Below are 16985 nucleotides of genomic sequence, written 5' to 3'. Positions count from 1 at the left end.
GGATATAAATTACATCTCAATATAGCTGTGATTTTTAAAAATGATCTCAAGACACTCAGTGCACAGTTGCCCTGGGTTTCCTGCCCCACCAAGGCTGAACGGGATAGGACCTAGAAGGCCGACCCCATGCCCCTCTGTCCCGCTACGTGACTCTGCCTAGCCCCACCTCCCCTTCTGACTCCGCCACACTCTGTGCCCTCACGTCACTCCGCCCAACGCCCTTTACTCCGCCCTATCCCGGCCCAACTTGTCTCTGCCCCGACTTGACTCCACCCCACCCCCGCAGGACCCCGTCCTCTCGCGACACTGCCATGCAACCACATGACTCCGCCCCTAATGGATCCTCCCACTAACAGTTACTGAAAAGGGACCGCATTTCCTGTCCCATCCCAGAGCTGCTGCTTGGTCCAGAGCCTGCCTGCCTCTAGCCTCTCTCATTGCTCTCCGTGGGAACACGCTGAGGCCACCTGCGCCTTCACCACCACACTGCTTGCCATGAATGGTGAACAGCCATCCCTAGTGGTGCAGAACTACCCTCTTGAGTGCCAGGCTGCTGTCAACAAACAAATCAACATGGAGCTCACCGCCTCCTACACGTACCTGTCCATGGCCTTCTACTTCGACCGGAATGATGTGGCCTTGAAGCACTTCGGCCAGTTCTTCCTGCGCCAGTCCCGTGGGAAGGGCGAGCGTGCTGAGAAGCTGATGCACCTGCAGAACGAGCGCGGCGGCCGCCTGAGCCTCCGCGACATCAGGAATCCCGGCGGCGACGACTGGGGGAATGGCGTGATGGCCATGGAGTACGCCTTGGGCCTGGAAAAGAGGGTCAACCAGAGCCTGCTAGATCTGCACCGCCTGGCCACCGACAAGGGCGATGCGCACCTGTGTGATTTCCTGGAGCGTCACTATCTGCACGAGCAAGTCAGGTCCATCAAAGAGCTGGGGGACCATATCAGCATCCTGCGCAAGATGGGAGCCCCAGAAGCCGGCCTGGCCGAGTACCTCTTTGATAAGCTCACCCTGGGCAGCAGCGACAAGAACTGAGCTTGGACGGCCTACCCCGTAGCCAGGGGCAGTTTCCCCTGGCCACCATGCCCAGCAGCCTTATTGAAAGATTGCCCTTACAAAGCGTTCACTTCCGTTTTTTCTTCCGGTTTTGTCATTTCTTCCAATAAAGGTATTTCATTTTTGTTAAATTAATAAAGGTCTCTGGTTGATTCTGTGTGCCAAAGCCTCCCCTTTTAAGTTTTAAAACAGGTCTCCAGGTGTCTCTATCCACCCACGCCCCATCCACGGACAGCTCGGCATCTCCACGGACGGAGTGAGATGGTGTCCACGGGACCAGGAAAACACAAAATCCATCTTCCCCTTATAAAGGAGTGTGGGTCGGATGGGGTTGGGGTGAGGTGGGTGGTCTGGGTTGTGAGGGGGTGGGGTGAGGTGGGTGATCTGGGGCCCTGGAGAAGGCAGGCACGTGACCATGGTAAAGACATAAAAGAACATAGCCTAGAATTCATCACCGTAGTTGCCCTAAGATAGAAGGAAAGAGGATGGGATTGGGTGGGGATTAAAATGAGGGGGATCTTTCATAGACAAAAGACTCGTGGTTGCTACTGGGGAGGGGGGAGTGGTTAAAATAGGTTGAGGGGTTAAAGAGGCCCTAAATCCCAATTACGGTATAAGTTAGCCTCATGAAAGTACAACATCAGAAATATAGTCAATAATATTCAATATCTTTGTATTTTGACAGCAGTAACACTTACTGGGATGAGCATTTAATAATGTAGGTAACTGTCCAATCACTATGTTGTGCATGTGAAGCCAACAGAGTGTATATCCACTCTACTTGAGTAAAGGAAACAAAAGAAAAGGGGGATCTTTGGCTTGATGTGAAATGTTTTAGTTCATCAAATTATGCAAATGCTAATGTTTGTGGATTTTTCATAGCAAGCTGGGCGGCCGTGGAAATGGGAATGGCAGAGTACTTCCTCAAAGGGTCACCCTGGGCTGTGGTAATAATGGGTTATGAGTCTTAGGCTGGCTTTTCCATAGGCAAGGGGTCGCCAAACTAAAAAAGTACCAATGGCACTTTGCAAGTCCACGGCCTTGTATCTACCTTCCTGTATTTTCTTTCTTGTAAGACCCTCAGGAAGTAAGGGCAGGTGTTAAGACCACGTCTTCTCCAGTGAGAAAAAGGGAGGCCACACAGGTAAGAAGTTATGGATGCGGACATGAACAAAGATCTTCTGATGCCATGTTGCATTTTTTCTGTTACCCCCAGGCAAACTCATGGGTTCAGCAAGATTGTGCGGATAGACTGGGAATCCAGCCCGATCACCAGGCCCTGAAGGGAGGGAAATCCCCAACACTCTTAAAGACCGGCCAGACCTCTGTAGTCAGTCCCTCGCTTCATTACTCGTGTGCCTTCCAGCCTAGGGTGGGAATGGTTCCTAAACCTCAGCCCAAATCCTCCTCCTTTGAAAGAAGTCTTCAGAATTAGGCACAGAATGGGTAGGAGGTAGCAGGGCACCTCCCAGGAGGGCAGTCAACACCTGAACGCCCGAGTCCCTCTGTTCAGGCCCTCTCCCCTCACGGGCAGCCACGCTGCTCCCTGAGTTGGCCCAGAACACTGGGGAGACCTGGACTGGGAATCCCCACATGGTGTGCCATGCGCCCAGAGAGCTCCACTGTGAGTGCCTTCTCTTCGGATGCAATAGCTAGAGGGGGTGGCTGCAAGGCACACATGGACTGCTGGCAAATCCAGCTCAGGGACGTAGACAATCCCAGGGTTTTTGCCAAGTCCAGGGGGCTGTATCTCTACACCGAAGCATTGCCTGTGGTGATGTCTTGGTTGACCCCTAAAACTGTCCCCTGAGTGGTTCTGCCTTGCTTGCTGGGCCCATCTTTTTTTTTTTTTGAGAGGCCATCTCCCATATTTATTAATCAAATGGTTGTTAACAGAAATAAAATTCTGTATAGGGGACTCAATGCACAATCCTTAATCAACCCCAAGCCTAACTCTCAACAGTCTCCAATCTTCTGAAGCATAACGAACAAGATCTTACATGGTGAACAAGTTCTTACATGGTGAATAAGTTCTTACATGGTGAACAGTGCAAGGGCAGTCATATCACAGAAACTTTCAGTTTTGATCACGCATCATGAACTATAAACAATCAAGTCAGATATGATTATTCATTTGATTTTTATACTTGATATATATGTGAATCCCAGATTTCTCCCTTATTTTCTTTTTAAATAAAATGCTGAAGTGGTAGGTAGATGCAAGATAAAGATAGAAAGCATAATTTAGTGCTGTAAGAGGGCAAATGTAGATGATCAGGTGTGTGCCTATAGACTAAGTATTAATCCAAGCTAGACAAGGGCAATAAAACATCCACGGATGCAGAAGATTCCTCTCAATAGAGCGGGGGTGAGGTTCTAAGCCTCACCTCTGTTGATCCCCAATTTCTCACCTGATGGCCCCCCTGTGACTGTGCCTGTCTTAGGTTGTTCCTCCCTTGAGGAATCTTACCCTTCTCTGGCTAACCAGTCATCTTCTGGGGCCATACAGGTTAATGTAAAGTTGAAAAGTGAGAGAGAAGCAATATTCTTTGAAAAGGTTAGCTTTTTACTTCTTTGCAGATTTATGCCCTGTGGCTTCTATGCCCAGCATTTGTCTTGAGCTATCTTTACCACTTGGAAGAATTATGATACTTGGTAATTTTCGATATGAGGCACGAATTCTACTAAAGGGCTGTAATTAGGAAGGAAGAAGAAAAGCTATAGAAGTAGCAGGTGGAAGAAAACATGGGAAGATTGATTATTTCTTTGACATATCTTCTTGTAGAGTAACATAAGCATGTATAGGTTTTAGCAAACTACTAATTAAATTGCGCACACACATTAACAGAATAGGAATACAGATACATAACAAAAGCAGACCTACAATTACCAGCCATATCCAGTGGAACCAAGAAAACCAGTTAGGTACCCTAGGCATTTGTGAAAACTTATCAATAATATGATGGATATTGTCTAACTGAATTTGAACAGTATGAGAAAAATCAGACAAATTAAAACAACACATTCCTGGGAACTGTTCACATCCCATATGTTCTTTTAACGATAGTCTATAGTAGCACGATTTTGAAGCACTGCAACTCGCACTTCTCCTAATTCTTGGTTGAGTTCTGACAAGACAGAACCAGTCAAATTTGTTGTTTTACTGTATGCACAGGCCAGCTTAGATATCTCCTTCTTCATTCCAATGCCAAGTCCAGGAACCGGTGGGATGACTGCAGCTACAACTGCAAAAGCTCCAGGATCAAATGAAGTTTTTTGATGATCATCTTCTGGAATGACTCTTCCAGAGGATATTGATGTTGGAAGTTCTTCTTCATATCATTTCTTAATTCGTTTTCTGGGTAGGCAAATTAGGCTTTGATCCTCTGTATAAACACAAACAAACCCTTTGGCCACACTTTGATATGACCTTTATAATATTGTGAAGAACCTATTGGAGATCACCACACAGGGACTGCTTTTTTTTTAGGAGAAAGAAATATTATCCGAAAAATGTACTTCCATATCTGATCATACGACACCTTTTAAAAGATCAAAATTAAGGATATGTAAAGCATGCATTAATTATTGATTTGCAGTTAATTGTATCCTATCAGGGAGTAATCCCCCCCTTTTTTTGGTTATAATTAATCTACAATTACATGAAGAAAACTATGTTTACTAGGCTCTACCCTACACCAAGTCCCCCCCACAAACCCCATTACAGTCCCTGTCCATCAGTATAACAAGATGTTGTATAATCACTACTTGCCTACTCTGTGTTGCACAGCCCTCCCCTTGCCCCCTACCCCCCACATTATACATGCTAATCATAATACCCCCTTTCTTCTTCCCCAACCTTATCCCTCCCTTCCCTCCCATTATCCCCAGTCTCTTTCCCTTTGGTAACTGTTAGTCCATTCTTGGTTTCTGTGATTCTGCTGCTGTTTTGTTCCTTCAGTTTTTCTTTGTTCTTATACTCCACAGATGATTGAAATCATTTGGTATTTGTCTTTCTCCTCTTGGCTTATTTCACTGAGCATAATACCCTCTAGCTCCACCATGTTATTGTAAATTGTAGGATTTGCTTTCTTCTTATGGCTGTATAATATTCCATTGTGTATATGTACCACATCTTCTTTATCCATTCATCTACTGATGGATACTTAGGTTGCTTACATTTCTTGGCTATTGTAAATAGTGCTGCGATAAACATAGGGGTGCATATGTCTTTTTCAAACTGGGCTGCTGCATTCTTAGGGTAAATTCTTAGAAGTGGGATTCCTGGGTCAAATGGTAAGTCTATTTTGAGCATTTTGAGGAACCTCCATACTGCTTTCAATGATGGTTGAGCTAATTTACATTCCCACAAGCAGTGTAGGAGGGCTCCCCTTTCTCCACAACCTTGCCAACATTTGTTGTTGTTTGTCTTTTGGATGGTAACCATCCTTACTGGTGTGAGGTGATATCTCATTGTGGTTTTAATTTGATTTCTCTGATAACTAGTGATGTGGAGCATCTTTTCATGTGTCTGTTGGCCATCTGAATTTCTTTTTTGGAGAACTGTCTATTCAGTTCCTCTGCCCATTTTTTAATTGGATTATTTGCTTTTTGTTGTTGAGGTGTGTGAGCTCTTTATATATTTTGGATGTTAATCTTTATCGATCTGTCATTTACAAATATATTCTCCCATAGTGTAGGGTACCTTTTTGTTCTATTGATGGTGTCCTTTGCTGTACAAAAGCTTTTCAGCTTAATATAGTCCCACTTGTTCATTTTTGCTTTTGTTTTCCTTGTGCGGCACCCATCTTTATCCCATCTTTCCCTCTCTTGTGATTCAGAGGGACTCCCTGGAAAAATGATGACAAGTCTACTTAGATCTACAGCCTCTTATTTCACCTGGAAAAGGATTTCCTCAGCTGCAAGGCTCAAAAAGAATTGTGATTACCCTCCATCTCCTATTACAAGCCCCTCCTGGTAGTGTCACATTTCACAGCTTTTCTTAGAGAAACCCTGGCAGGGAAGAATAGATACTGAAGGGCCCCCACCAGTAAGATGGCGAACTTCCGTCTTCTCTTCCGGGTCCTCAGTTCCTGACGACACCACCTAAAGACCAATCACCTCTCTCCCCACTCCCACTCCCAGCACCTAGCCAATAGCCACCAGCCCCGTAGAAGTAACACCACACTCACCCCATGCCCCTTCTTATATAACCCAGCACCTTTCCCCAATAAAGTGGAATTCTCCGGTGAATTGCTGCTGTGTGTCGCTCCTTTCCTTTCATTGGTGCCAAAACCCGGGAGACGGGACACCCCAACTGGGCCCCGTCTTCCCCCTTCCCCCCGACACCAGCAGAAGCTTGCCCTCGTCCTCTTTTTCCGGCGCTGGCTCCTCACACTCACCACTCCTCTCTGGCCTTTAGGTAGGTTTTCCCCCAGAGTGGGCCACTCTTCCCCGAGCTATCGCAGTGCCATTGACCGTGATCGTCTGGCAAGGCCCTGACGCTCAGGGACGAGGAGGGAACTCTCCTCGCCTCCGGCCTTCATGGCTGTGGCGGACCCTCAGGCCCCCCTCCAACAGCCATAAACCCCGCCTCAGGCCTTCACAGCTGCGACAGACCCTCAGGCCCCTCCTCTAACAGCCATAAACAAGGTGACACCTTTGTGGATGAGAACGCTCCCTTTTCCACTTCCTCCTTCCATTCTACCTGCCGAAATCCGTTCCTTCCGCTGAAAACTCCTAGTACTAGGTACCTCAGACTCCGGCACTCTGCCTTCTTAGAGAAGTCTGGGTGACGACCCACACTTCCTAAGAAACCGACTCGTATACGAGTTTCCGCAGACCACCAAGGATCATCAGGGACGCCCTTTGTCTCCTTGCCGTCTGCTCCCAGTCTGAGCATCTCCGTTCGTCTTCCCCTGTTTGTCTCCTTCTCTGTCCTTTAGCCATGGAGCCTCCTCATCCCTCCCTGAAAATTCACCTCTTGAATGCCTGCTCAAGCATCTAGCCACCCTCTCCCTGACGCCTGATATAAAACCAAAACTTCTCCGCAAATACTGCTCCCAAGATTGGCCGACATAGCCCCTAAACAATAACAACCAATGGCCCGCAGGGGGAACTCTTGATCCTAACATCACTCGTGATCTCTTTAACTACTGCCAGCACCTGAAAAACTGGAAGGAGATTCCCTATACCGAAGTTTTCTGCCTCCTCCCCCCGCCTCCCCCCAAGTTCTCCTAGCCTGCAAGCTGTCTCCCCCGCAAAAGCCTCCCGTTCACTCCCTTTACCCTCCTCTCCTACAACAACCCCTCCCCCTTCCTCCACCACCATCTCCTCCCCCACCTCACCCCCCTGAAGATCAAGCCTGAGCCTTTCAGCCCCCCTCTAACTAAGTTCCAAGAGCCTCCTCCATCTTTGCCCCCATCACCTGTTTCTCCCCCACAGACTGAGCCAGAACCCTTCAGTCCTCCTCAGACTCGGTCCCGAGGGCCTCCCAAAATTATCGCCCCCCCCCGAGAGGTAGCAAGATCTGAAGGCATCGTGCACGTTCACGTCCCTTTCTCCTTAAGAGATTTAGCCCAACTTGAGAAACGCCCAAGTTCCTTTTCCACTGATCCCACAACATATATCAGAGAGTTTCAATGGACCCTCCAGTCGTACAGCCTCACACATCATGACATTTTCATGCTCCTGGCCAATACCCTCCTTCCTGAAGAGCATAGACGAGTTTGAGACTTCGCCCAAATGCATGCCACCTAAACCCACAGGACTGACCCCACCTTTCCCCTGGCCCCAGTGCTGTCTCCGAACAAGACCCACACTGAGATTATAACACCACCGTGAGTCTCCGCTCTCGAGATATCTTCACCTGCTGCATAATAGCAGGTCTGAAAAAAGCAGCTCATAAATAGTCAATTTTCAAAAGCTCCCTCCGAGTTCTTAGACAGACTCCCTCAAGCCCTATTACAGTATACCAGCTTAGACCCAGAAACGCCTGACGGGAGACATGTCCTTATGACATACTTCCTAGCTCAAAGCTACCCCGACATTAAAGCTAAACTCAAAAAGTTAGAACAGGGCCCCGCTACCCCACAGACTGAGATCCTAACAGTGGCCTTTAAAGTCTTCCATAACCGGGAGGAGGAGAAGGAACGCCGTAAACAAAAGGCTGATCAGGCCAATTTCCAAATGTTGGCCCAGCTGATAAAACCACAACCTGGGCACTCTTCTACAAACAAGCCCCCCACAGGAGCTTGTTTCAAGTGCAGACAAGAAGGACATTGGTCAAGGGCTACCACCCCATGCCCCAGATGCCACAAAAAGGGCCACTGGGGGTCTGATTCCCCAGCCACCTGAAGGGGAGGCTGGACGAACAACCCCCATCCTATGCCCGCCGTAGTGGGGCTGGCAGAAGAAGATTGACGGAGCCTGGGGGCTTCTCGCCCGACCATTTCCATCACCAAACAGGAGCCCAGGGTTACTTTAATAGTAGACGGTCGCCCCATCTCCTTCCTCCTAGATACAGGAGCCACCTTCTCAGTCTTGCAGGAATACCGGGGCCCTATCACGCCTGCCATTACTCCATTACAAGCCCCTCCGTAGCTCTATGTCCTCCTGCCTCTATCAAATTACGTGACCCCTCTCAGTATATCTGTCAGGCCCAATACCCCCTAACCACTTCAGCCCTCATAAGCCTCCAACCCATCATTCAAGATCTTTTAAACAAAATTACCTCAGACCCACTCACTCCCTGTTTAATACCCACATATTAGCTGTTAAAAAAACCAACAGATCTTTCCGCCTCGTCCAAGACCTTCGCCTCATCAACATGGCCATCGTCCCTATCCATCCCTTAGTCCCAAATCCATACACCCTTTTATCGCTGCCCTGCCTTGGCCTCCTGAGACCCCTCCTCCCAAGATTTTTTTGCCTTCACCTGGACAGACCCATACACAAAACATTCTGAACAACTCACTTGGACAGTTTTGCCACAAGGCTTCCGAGTCCACCTTATTACAATATGTGGATGATCTTCTACTCTGCAGTCCCTCGTAGGAACAGTCTCAACTTGACACTGCCTCCCTACTTAACCTTCTAGCTTCCAGAGATTACCGAGTATCCCCCGTCAAAGCTCAAATCTCTTCCTCTTCTGTCACTTACCTCCGATTTCTTCTATCTCAACAAAGAAAGTCCATTACCTTAGACAGAAAACGGCTCCTCTCTGACCTGCCCGTTCCCAAAACCAAGACAGAAATCCTTTCCTTTCTAGGCCTGGCTGGGTATTTTAGAGCGTGGATCCCTAACTTCTCCCTGTTGGCAAGACCCCTATACGACCTCAGCAAGGGCCCCCCTGAAAAACCATTATCCTCCTCACCCCGACACTCCTTCATTAAGCTCCGTGGAGCCCTTGTGGAAGCCCTAGCTCTCCATCTTCCTGATTTGTCGAAGCCCTTCTCATTATACATTCATGAGAAGTCCAGTCAAGCTCTAAGAGTCCTAAGCCAATATTTTGGCCCATCCTTTGCCCCAGTAGCTTATCTTTCCAAGCAATTAGACCCCACAGTTCGGGGATGGGCCCCCTGCCTACGGGCATTAGCCGCTGGACAGCTCTTGCAGAAAGAAGCTCATAAACTGACATTCGGGGCGCCCCTTACCATTCTGTCCCCACATCACCTAAAAGATCTCTTAACCTAAAAAAGCTTACAGACTCTCCCTCCCTCCAGACTCCTGACCTTACTGTCCTCTTTCCTCCAAAATCCCGTTCACCGCCTTTGCCATCCATACCCGAATCATGACTTTTTCCTCCTTTACTGCTCTCTTGCTTTTTCTCCTCATTCCTATTGTCTTCCCCGCCACCCCAGCCTCCTTTGTATGGCGATTCTAAGTAAGACAGACTTACACACAGCATCAAACAAAAGTTACTGCCCTCATTGCCACATCAGACTGCCCTCTGAAAGGCTGCTCCGAGCCTTTATACCTCCACTTTCCTCCCTCCACTGAAGTGTTCACTAGCAGCTACCTTTATTCTCCCTACCTCTGCTTCCTCTATGACCAAAAACAAGCCTATTGCAGGCAATGGCCAGACACCTACGGGGGATGTCCCTACAGGTCTTGTGCCATTCACTACATGGGTAACTCCCGGTACCCACAGTATTACTCCTCCAACCGTTTCATGAAATACCCCAATGGCTCATTCTCCTTATCAATCCCAGATCCCTGGGACTCTCGATGGTCCGCCGGGGTCACAGCCTCAGTTTACTATGGGGGGTCCTCGACCCCCCACAGTACCCTTCATATCTCTCGAGAGTATGTTCCCTCTCACTCCCAGATCTCTCAAGTTGCATCAGATATCGGACATTCTGAAAAAGTCATTATCCAAACTCTTGACGGCACTTCTTCATCTTCTTATTCCTCCTACTCTTAGTTAGAGCTTATTCAAGACACCACCATCTTTCTCAACCACACCCTCAACACCGCCAATTGTTTCTTGTGCGCATCACTACAGCGCCCATTGCTGGCCGCCGTGCCCCTTAATATTTCCAACTACTCCTTCCATGCAGAAGGACAACCCCTCCGTCCCCTGGCAGACATACCCCTATGAGAACCAGAATACGCAGATAATCTCACCATCCACCACTGTGTAGGCCCAGCTCCACCCCCCTCCAGTGCACTTCACTGCCTCTCTATCTACACCCCTACCTCCGGCTCTAAGACTTTCACTCAACCGGGACACTTCTTTTAGTGTAATGGCAGTCTTTTCAACTCACTGCCTCCCCACTCCGATATACCCTGCATTCTCGTCACCCTAATCCCACAGCGTACACTTTACAGCATGGCAGAATTTCTTAAGCTCCAACCTCCCTTGCCCTCGTGCACAAAAAGGGCTGCTTTCCTTCCCATCATGGTCAGTATCTCTTTGACCACCTCAGCCATTGAGACAGAGGCAGGGTTTTCGGGAAGAGCCTTGGGTCACTCTCTATGGGCAATTAAAGATCTCAACGACAAACTTGAGGGAGCCCTGACATCCACTGCCGATTCCCTGGCCTCTCTCCAAAGACAGGTCACTTCGCTAGCTAAGGTCACCCTTCAAAACCGGTGGGCCTTAGATCTGCTTACAGCCGAAAAGGGCGGCACCTGCGTCTTCCTTCGAGAAGAGTGCTGCTATTACATCAATGAATCTGGCATTGTAAAAACTGACATTACCAAACTCACCGACCTTGCCTCCAGCCTCCACTTTGCTTCCAATTCCAACCCATTCTCTTCAATACTAACAAACCCTCTCCTTACCTGGCTCTGGCCCATTGCAGGCCCCATAATAATCATTCATCTTGCCTGTCTCTTCTTACCCTGTATAATAAAGTTCATCAAATCCCAAGTCGGAAAAATCTCTAATCAAACTTTCAACCAGCTTTTACTCAGGAACTATCAGCTTCTGGCCACAGAAGATCCCTCACCCTCACGTGACCTCCTCACCACACGCTGAGATGGACCCCTCTCTCCGCTGGAAACTGTTCCTGGAAACAATAGCCGCAGACGCCTGGCTTCTGGCACCCATATCCTCTTGGCACCATTGGAATCAACAAGTCCTCGACCTATAGTTACAGAGAACCTTCATTGATTTCCAACCTGAAGAAGTCCACATCTACTCGTCCTTACTGTGGGGAGTCCTATCAACCCTTTCCCCCCAATCCTCAAGCCCTCACTCCCTTCTCGGCCCCCGTTCAGCAGGAAGCAGTCAGAAAGAAAGCAACGTCCACAACCCCATAGAGGAGAAAGGGGGGAATGAAGGGCCCCCACCAGTAAGATGGCGAATTTCCAGCTTCTCTTCCGGGTCCTCAGTTCCCGACGGCGCCACCTAAAGACCAATCACCTCTCTCCCCACTCCCACTCCCAGCACCTAGCCAATAGCCACCAGCCCCGTAGAAGTAACACCACAATCACCCCATGCCCCTTCCTATATAACACAGCACCTTTCCCCAATAAAGCGGATTTCTCCGGTAAATTGCTGCTGTGTGTCGCTCCTTTCCTTTCAGATACAGCACAGCTCAATGGTTTCTCAACTTCTTGTACTTCCGTAAGACAAAAGTGACGGTTCTAAACCACTTTCTTTTGTTTCAGCTTTGGGGTCCACAAACAACCATTTGAATATGTGCAGCAACAGCGGCCAGAAGAAACATTCACGCCAATGGAGTTGGTGCGTTTGCACTTTCCCAGGTCTCTGTCCATCGCTGTAAGCCTCCTCATTTTTCCCCCCTCCCCTGTCACACAGCGCTCAGAAGGGGTGAGCAAAGCTTCTCTGCGTGTGCCACCTTGCTGAATACGCACAGCCTTCTCAACTCCTTGAGTTTCAATAATACATGGGAGTGAGTCGTGACTTGGTCTTCCACCCCTGGAAAACAGCACTCTGAGACACACAGCTGGGTGCCTGTGAGCTCCTGGCCACGCCCTGTTACTTGAGGAATTGACGTCAGAAATAGTGGTTGTTGCTAAGCTCACCAGAGTGATGGGTGAGGACAGACTAAGGGAAAATGGCCCTGAGCAAGAATGAAGCTCTCACTCTGTTAGACACGGAGATTTGGTGTGTGGGGGGATTCGTTACTGCAGCACTCTGTAGCCCGTTCTGACTGATAAAACCCTCCAGTGCTGGACAGGAGAGGCGGGCATAGACAGACTCCAGCACCAGGCCTGAGCTTCCCGTCACCTGGAGGCCCCAGCTCTGAATCACTTCAGTTTTTCTTCATGAGCCATGACATTTGGGAAAATAAAAATCATATTAAGTAATCATACTAAGTGAATTGACAGATATTCCTGTATGGGATAGGCACGACCAGATGGAAAAAAGTGAGCAAGCCCACAAAATAATTGGGGATTGTGCCAGGCTAGGGTGGCTGCTCATTAATAAAAAGTAAGAGAGTAAACAGGCTGGTCAAGATTCAGATTAAATGCCTACTCTGCTCTTCTCAGGGCCTATTAGAAGAAGCAAAATTCCATTTATCACATGCACACAGATCTGCCACCAATTACCTACTAGGGCCAAATCAAGCTCTTCATGTACGTAGGGATGGACACCAACAGGTGCGTCAGCTTAACCCGGAAGGCCTGCAACGCTCTTTATTACAGTGCTGTAGATACCTGCCTGAAAGTATTCCATCTGTTTCCACAAACAATCAGCTTGTTAAGCGCCGTGAGGCACAAAGCTGGCTGGATTCCCTGGAACCACAAAACCATGAGGAGCTCTCAGACCTTTTCTAGAAAATCAAAGTAATTTCACCACCTTCCTCAGCTGCTTCGCACTGGCTCCCTGCTTCCCCAGACAGCCCACTCCCGCCTTCTCCTCAGAGATGCTCTCCTTCCAGTCCACCCCCAGTCAGGCATTCTATGCCTTTAGATCCCAAATACATTTCTGGAATCACATCACTGGTGAGCAACCCATCAAAGTGCTTCATGTGCTAATCCAATTCCCGTGCGTTTGATTATGCTCCTAGTGGGGTGAGGATAATGAGGAGTGCTAAATTACCTAAAAAGAAAGAAAAATCATGACTCTCATGTAAACATAAAATATGCACACACGAAGATTTTATTTAACTCATTAATTCTTGAGGAAACGAGGAAGACCTTACAATTGTTTTAAAGGAGAGTTCCAAGAACCGTACATATACAGGCAGGCAGAAGGAATGTTGAGATTAATCACAAATGGGTTCAAAATGGGTTCAAAATCAGTTGCATTCCACCAGACACAATTCATTTGCATTCCTGTGGACAAGAACCATTGGCATTATTGTTAGTTTTTCACAATTTACGTTATAAAATAGCTCAAAGTCAATGAAAGGCGGAGACAACCACAAGGGCGCTCTGAAAAGGACATCCAGTAAACAATTTCTTTGCCAATTTTAAGTCTTTCACAATATTTCCTGATAGGAGGAAGGCCTCTACACATTCCCATAGGAACCCACATCTAGTATAACTATCAGAAGCACTGTCCCTGAGATAAGAAGAGGCATTTCTACTTGTGGAGGCCAAAGCGTGCTTCCTCCTGAACTCTAAACGTCAGTAAGTGCTACAGACTGAATGTTTCTGTCCCCCCCAAAATTCACATATTGAAACCAGCCCAAGTAGTCGAAGACAACAAAGGATGGAAGCCTCTTCCCTTTTAGAGTGTTGTTACTCAGAATGTGGTCTGGCATCACCTGAGAGCCTGTTTAGAAATTCAGAATTTCAGCCCCAGTCTAAATCAGAATGTACATCTTAAAAGATCTCAGAGCTAAACAAATTGAAAGGCATCCCACATTTATGGGTTGGAAGACTTAATATTGTTGATAGTAATACACCCCCAAATAATGTATAGATTTAATTATGATCCTTATCCATATCACAGCTGGCTTCTCTGGAAGAAATTGGCAAGCTTATCCCAAAATTCATATGGAAATAAAAGGGGTCCAGAAGAGCCAAATCAATGTTGATTAGGCAAGTGGTTTCTTGGATATGACACCAAAAGCTTAAGTGACAAAGAAAAGATGAATTGGCCTTAATCATAATCATCAGAAGTTTTGTGCTTCAAAGGACACCACTAAGGAAGTGCAAAGACAACCCACAGAATGGGACAAAATAATTGCAAATCATATACCTGATAAGGAACTTGTATCCAGAACGTATGAACCCTTGCAACTCAACCATAAAAAGACAAACCATTCTAAGGGGTAAAGGATTGGAGTAGACATTACTGCAAAGAAGATATACAAATGGCCAGTAAGTACCTCCAAAGCTACTCAACATTATCAGTCCTTAGGGAAATGCAAATCAAAGCCACAACGTGATAATACTTCACGTCCACGAAGATGACTAAAAACATTTTTCAAACGACAATTGGAACCTACACACATTGCTGGTGGCAATGTAAAATGGCGCAGCCACTTTGGAAAACATTCTGGCAGTTCCTTAAAATATTAAACAGTTATACGACCCAGCAGCCTCACGCCTACGTATATACTCAAGTGTTCATGGTAAAATTATTCATAACAGCCACAAAGTGGAAACAACCCAAATACCCACCCACTGATGAAAGGATAAATAAAAGGTGGTATATTCACATCATGGAAAACTATTCAGCAATAAAATGAAGATTAAAAACATTATGCTCAGTAAAATTTATGTGTATGATCCCATTTATTTGAAATGTCCCAAAGAGGCAAATCTATAGAGCCAGAAAGTGAATTGGTGGTAGCAAGGCCTGGGGGCAGAGGGGATGGGATTGACTACTAATGGGCAGGGTGTTAAACTTGGGAGTGATGAAAATGTTCCAAAATTAAATTGCCATGATGGATGATCAACTCCACCAACATACTAAGAACCATGTAAAAGTTTGCTTTCAAAAGGTGAAGTTTATGGGATATAAATTACATCTCAATATAGCTGTGATTTTTAAAAATGATCTCAAGACACTCAGTGCACAGTTGCCCTGGGTTTCCTGCCCCACCAAGGCTGAACGGGATAGGACCTAGAAGGCCGACCCCATGCCCCTCTGTCCCGCTACGTGACTCTGCCTAGCCCCACCTCCCCTTCTGACTCCGCCACACTCTGTGCCCTCACGTCACTCCGCCCAACGCCCTTTACTCCGCCCTATCCCGGCCCAACTTGTCTCTGCCCCGACTTGACTCCACCCCACCCCCGCAGGACCCCGTCCTCTCGCGACACTGCCATGCAACCACATGACTCCGCCCCTAATGGATCCTCCCACTAACAGTTACTGAAAAGGGACCGCATTTCCTGTCCCATCCCAGAGCTGCTGCTTGGTCCAGAGCCTGCCTGCCTCTAGCCTCTCTCATTGCTCTCCGTGGGAACACGCTGAGGCCACCTGCGCCTTCACCACCACACTGCTTGCCATGAATGGTGAACAGCCATCCCTAGTGGTGCAGAACTACCCTCTTGAGTGCCAGGCTGCTGTCAACAAACAAATCAACATGGAGCTCACCGCCTCCTACACGTACCTGTCCATGGCCTTCTACTTCGACCGGAATGATGTGGCCTTGAAGCACTTCGGCCAGTTCTTCCTGCGCCAGTCCCGTGGGAAGGGCGAGCGTGCTGAGAAGCTGATGCACCTGCAGAACGAGCGCGGCGGCCGCCTGAGCCTCCGCGACATCAGGAATCCCGGCGGCGACGACTGGGGGAATGGCGTGATGGCCATGGAGTACGCCTTGGGCCTGGAAAAGAGGGTCAACCAGAGCCTGCTAGATCTGCACCGCCTGGCCACCGACAAGGGCGATGCGCACCTGTGTGATTTCCTGGAGCGTCACTATCTGCACGAGCAAGTCAGGTCCATCAAAGAGCTGGGGGACCATATCAGCATCCTGCGCAAGATGGGAGCCCCAGAAGCCGGCCTGGCCGAGTACCTCTTTGATAAGCTCACCCTGGGCAGCAGCGACAAGAACTGAGCTTGGACGGCCTACCCCGTAGCCAGGGGCAGTTTCCCCTGGCCACCATGCCCAGCAGCCTTATTGAAAGATTGCCCTTACAAAGCGTTCACTTCCGTTTTTTCTTCCGGTTTTGTCATTTCTTCCAATAAAGGTATTTCATTTTTGTTAAATTAATAAAGGTCTCTGGTTGATTCTGTGTGCCAAAGCCTCCCCTTTTAAGTTTTAAAACAGGTCTCCAGGTGTCTCTATCCACCCACGCCCCATCCACGGACAGCTCGGCATCTCCACGGACGGAGTGAGATGGTGTCCACGGGACCAGGAAAACACAAAATCCATCTTCCCCTTATAAAGGAGTGTGGGTCGGATGGGGTTGGGGTGAGGTGGGTGGTCTGGGTTGTGAGGGGGTGGGGTGAGGTGGGTGATCTGGGGCCCTGTAGAAGGCAGGCACGTGACCATGGTAAAGACATAAAAGAACATAGCCTAGAATTCATCACCGTAGTTGCCCTAAGA

General features: G+C 48.0%; 2 protein-coding genes across 2 annotated transcripts; both read left to right on the top strand.

The window, feature by feature from the left end:
* The first annotated feature begins 323 nt into the window (after positions 1–323).
* On the top strand, positions 324–1044 carry LOC130681846 (ferritin heavy chain-like). Its single transcript, XM_057495433.1, has one exon. The coding sequence runs from the start codon at positions 496–498 to the stop codon at positions 1042–1044; it is 549 nt and encodes a 182-aa protein (XP_057351416.1). The 5' UTR covers positions 324–495.
* Positions 1045–15772: 14728 nt separating this feature from the next.
* On the top strand, positions 15773–16493 carry LOC130681842 (ferritin heavy chain-like). Its single transcript, XM_057495429.1, has one exon. It carries the CDS (start codon positions 15945–15947, stop codon positions 16491–16493), a length of 549 nt encoding a protein of 182 aa, XP_057351412.1. The 5' UTR covers positions 15773–15944.
* Positions 16494–16985: the final 492 nt, after the last annotated feature.

This window comes from Manis pentadactyla, chromosome X (assembly GCF_030020395.1).
Source record: "Manis pentadactyla isolate mManPen7 chromosome X, mManPen7.hap1, whole genome shotgun sequence".
Classification (NCBI taxonomy): domain Eukaryota; kingdom Metazoa; phylum Chordata; class Mammalia; order Pholidota; family Manidae; genus Manis; species Manis pentadactyla.
This window is presented reverse-complemented; position numbering and strand designations above follow the sequence as displayed.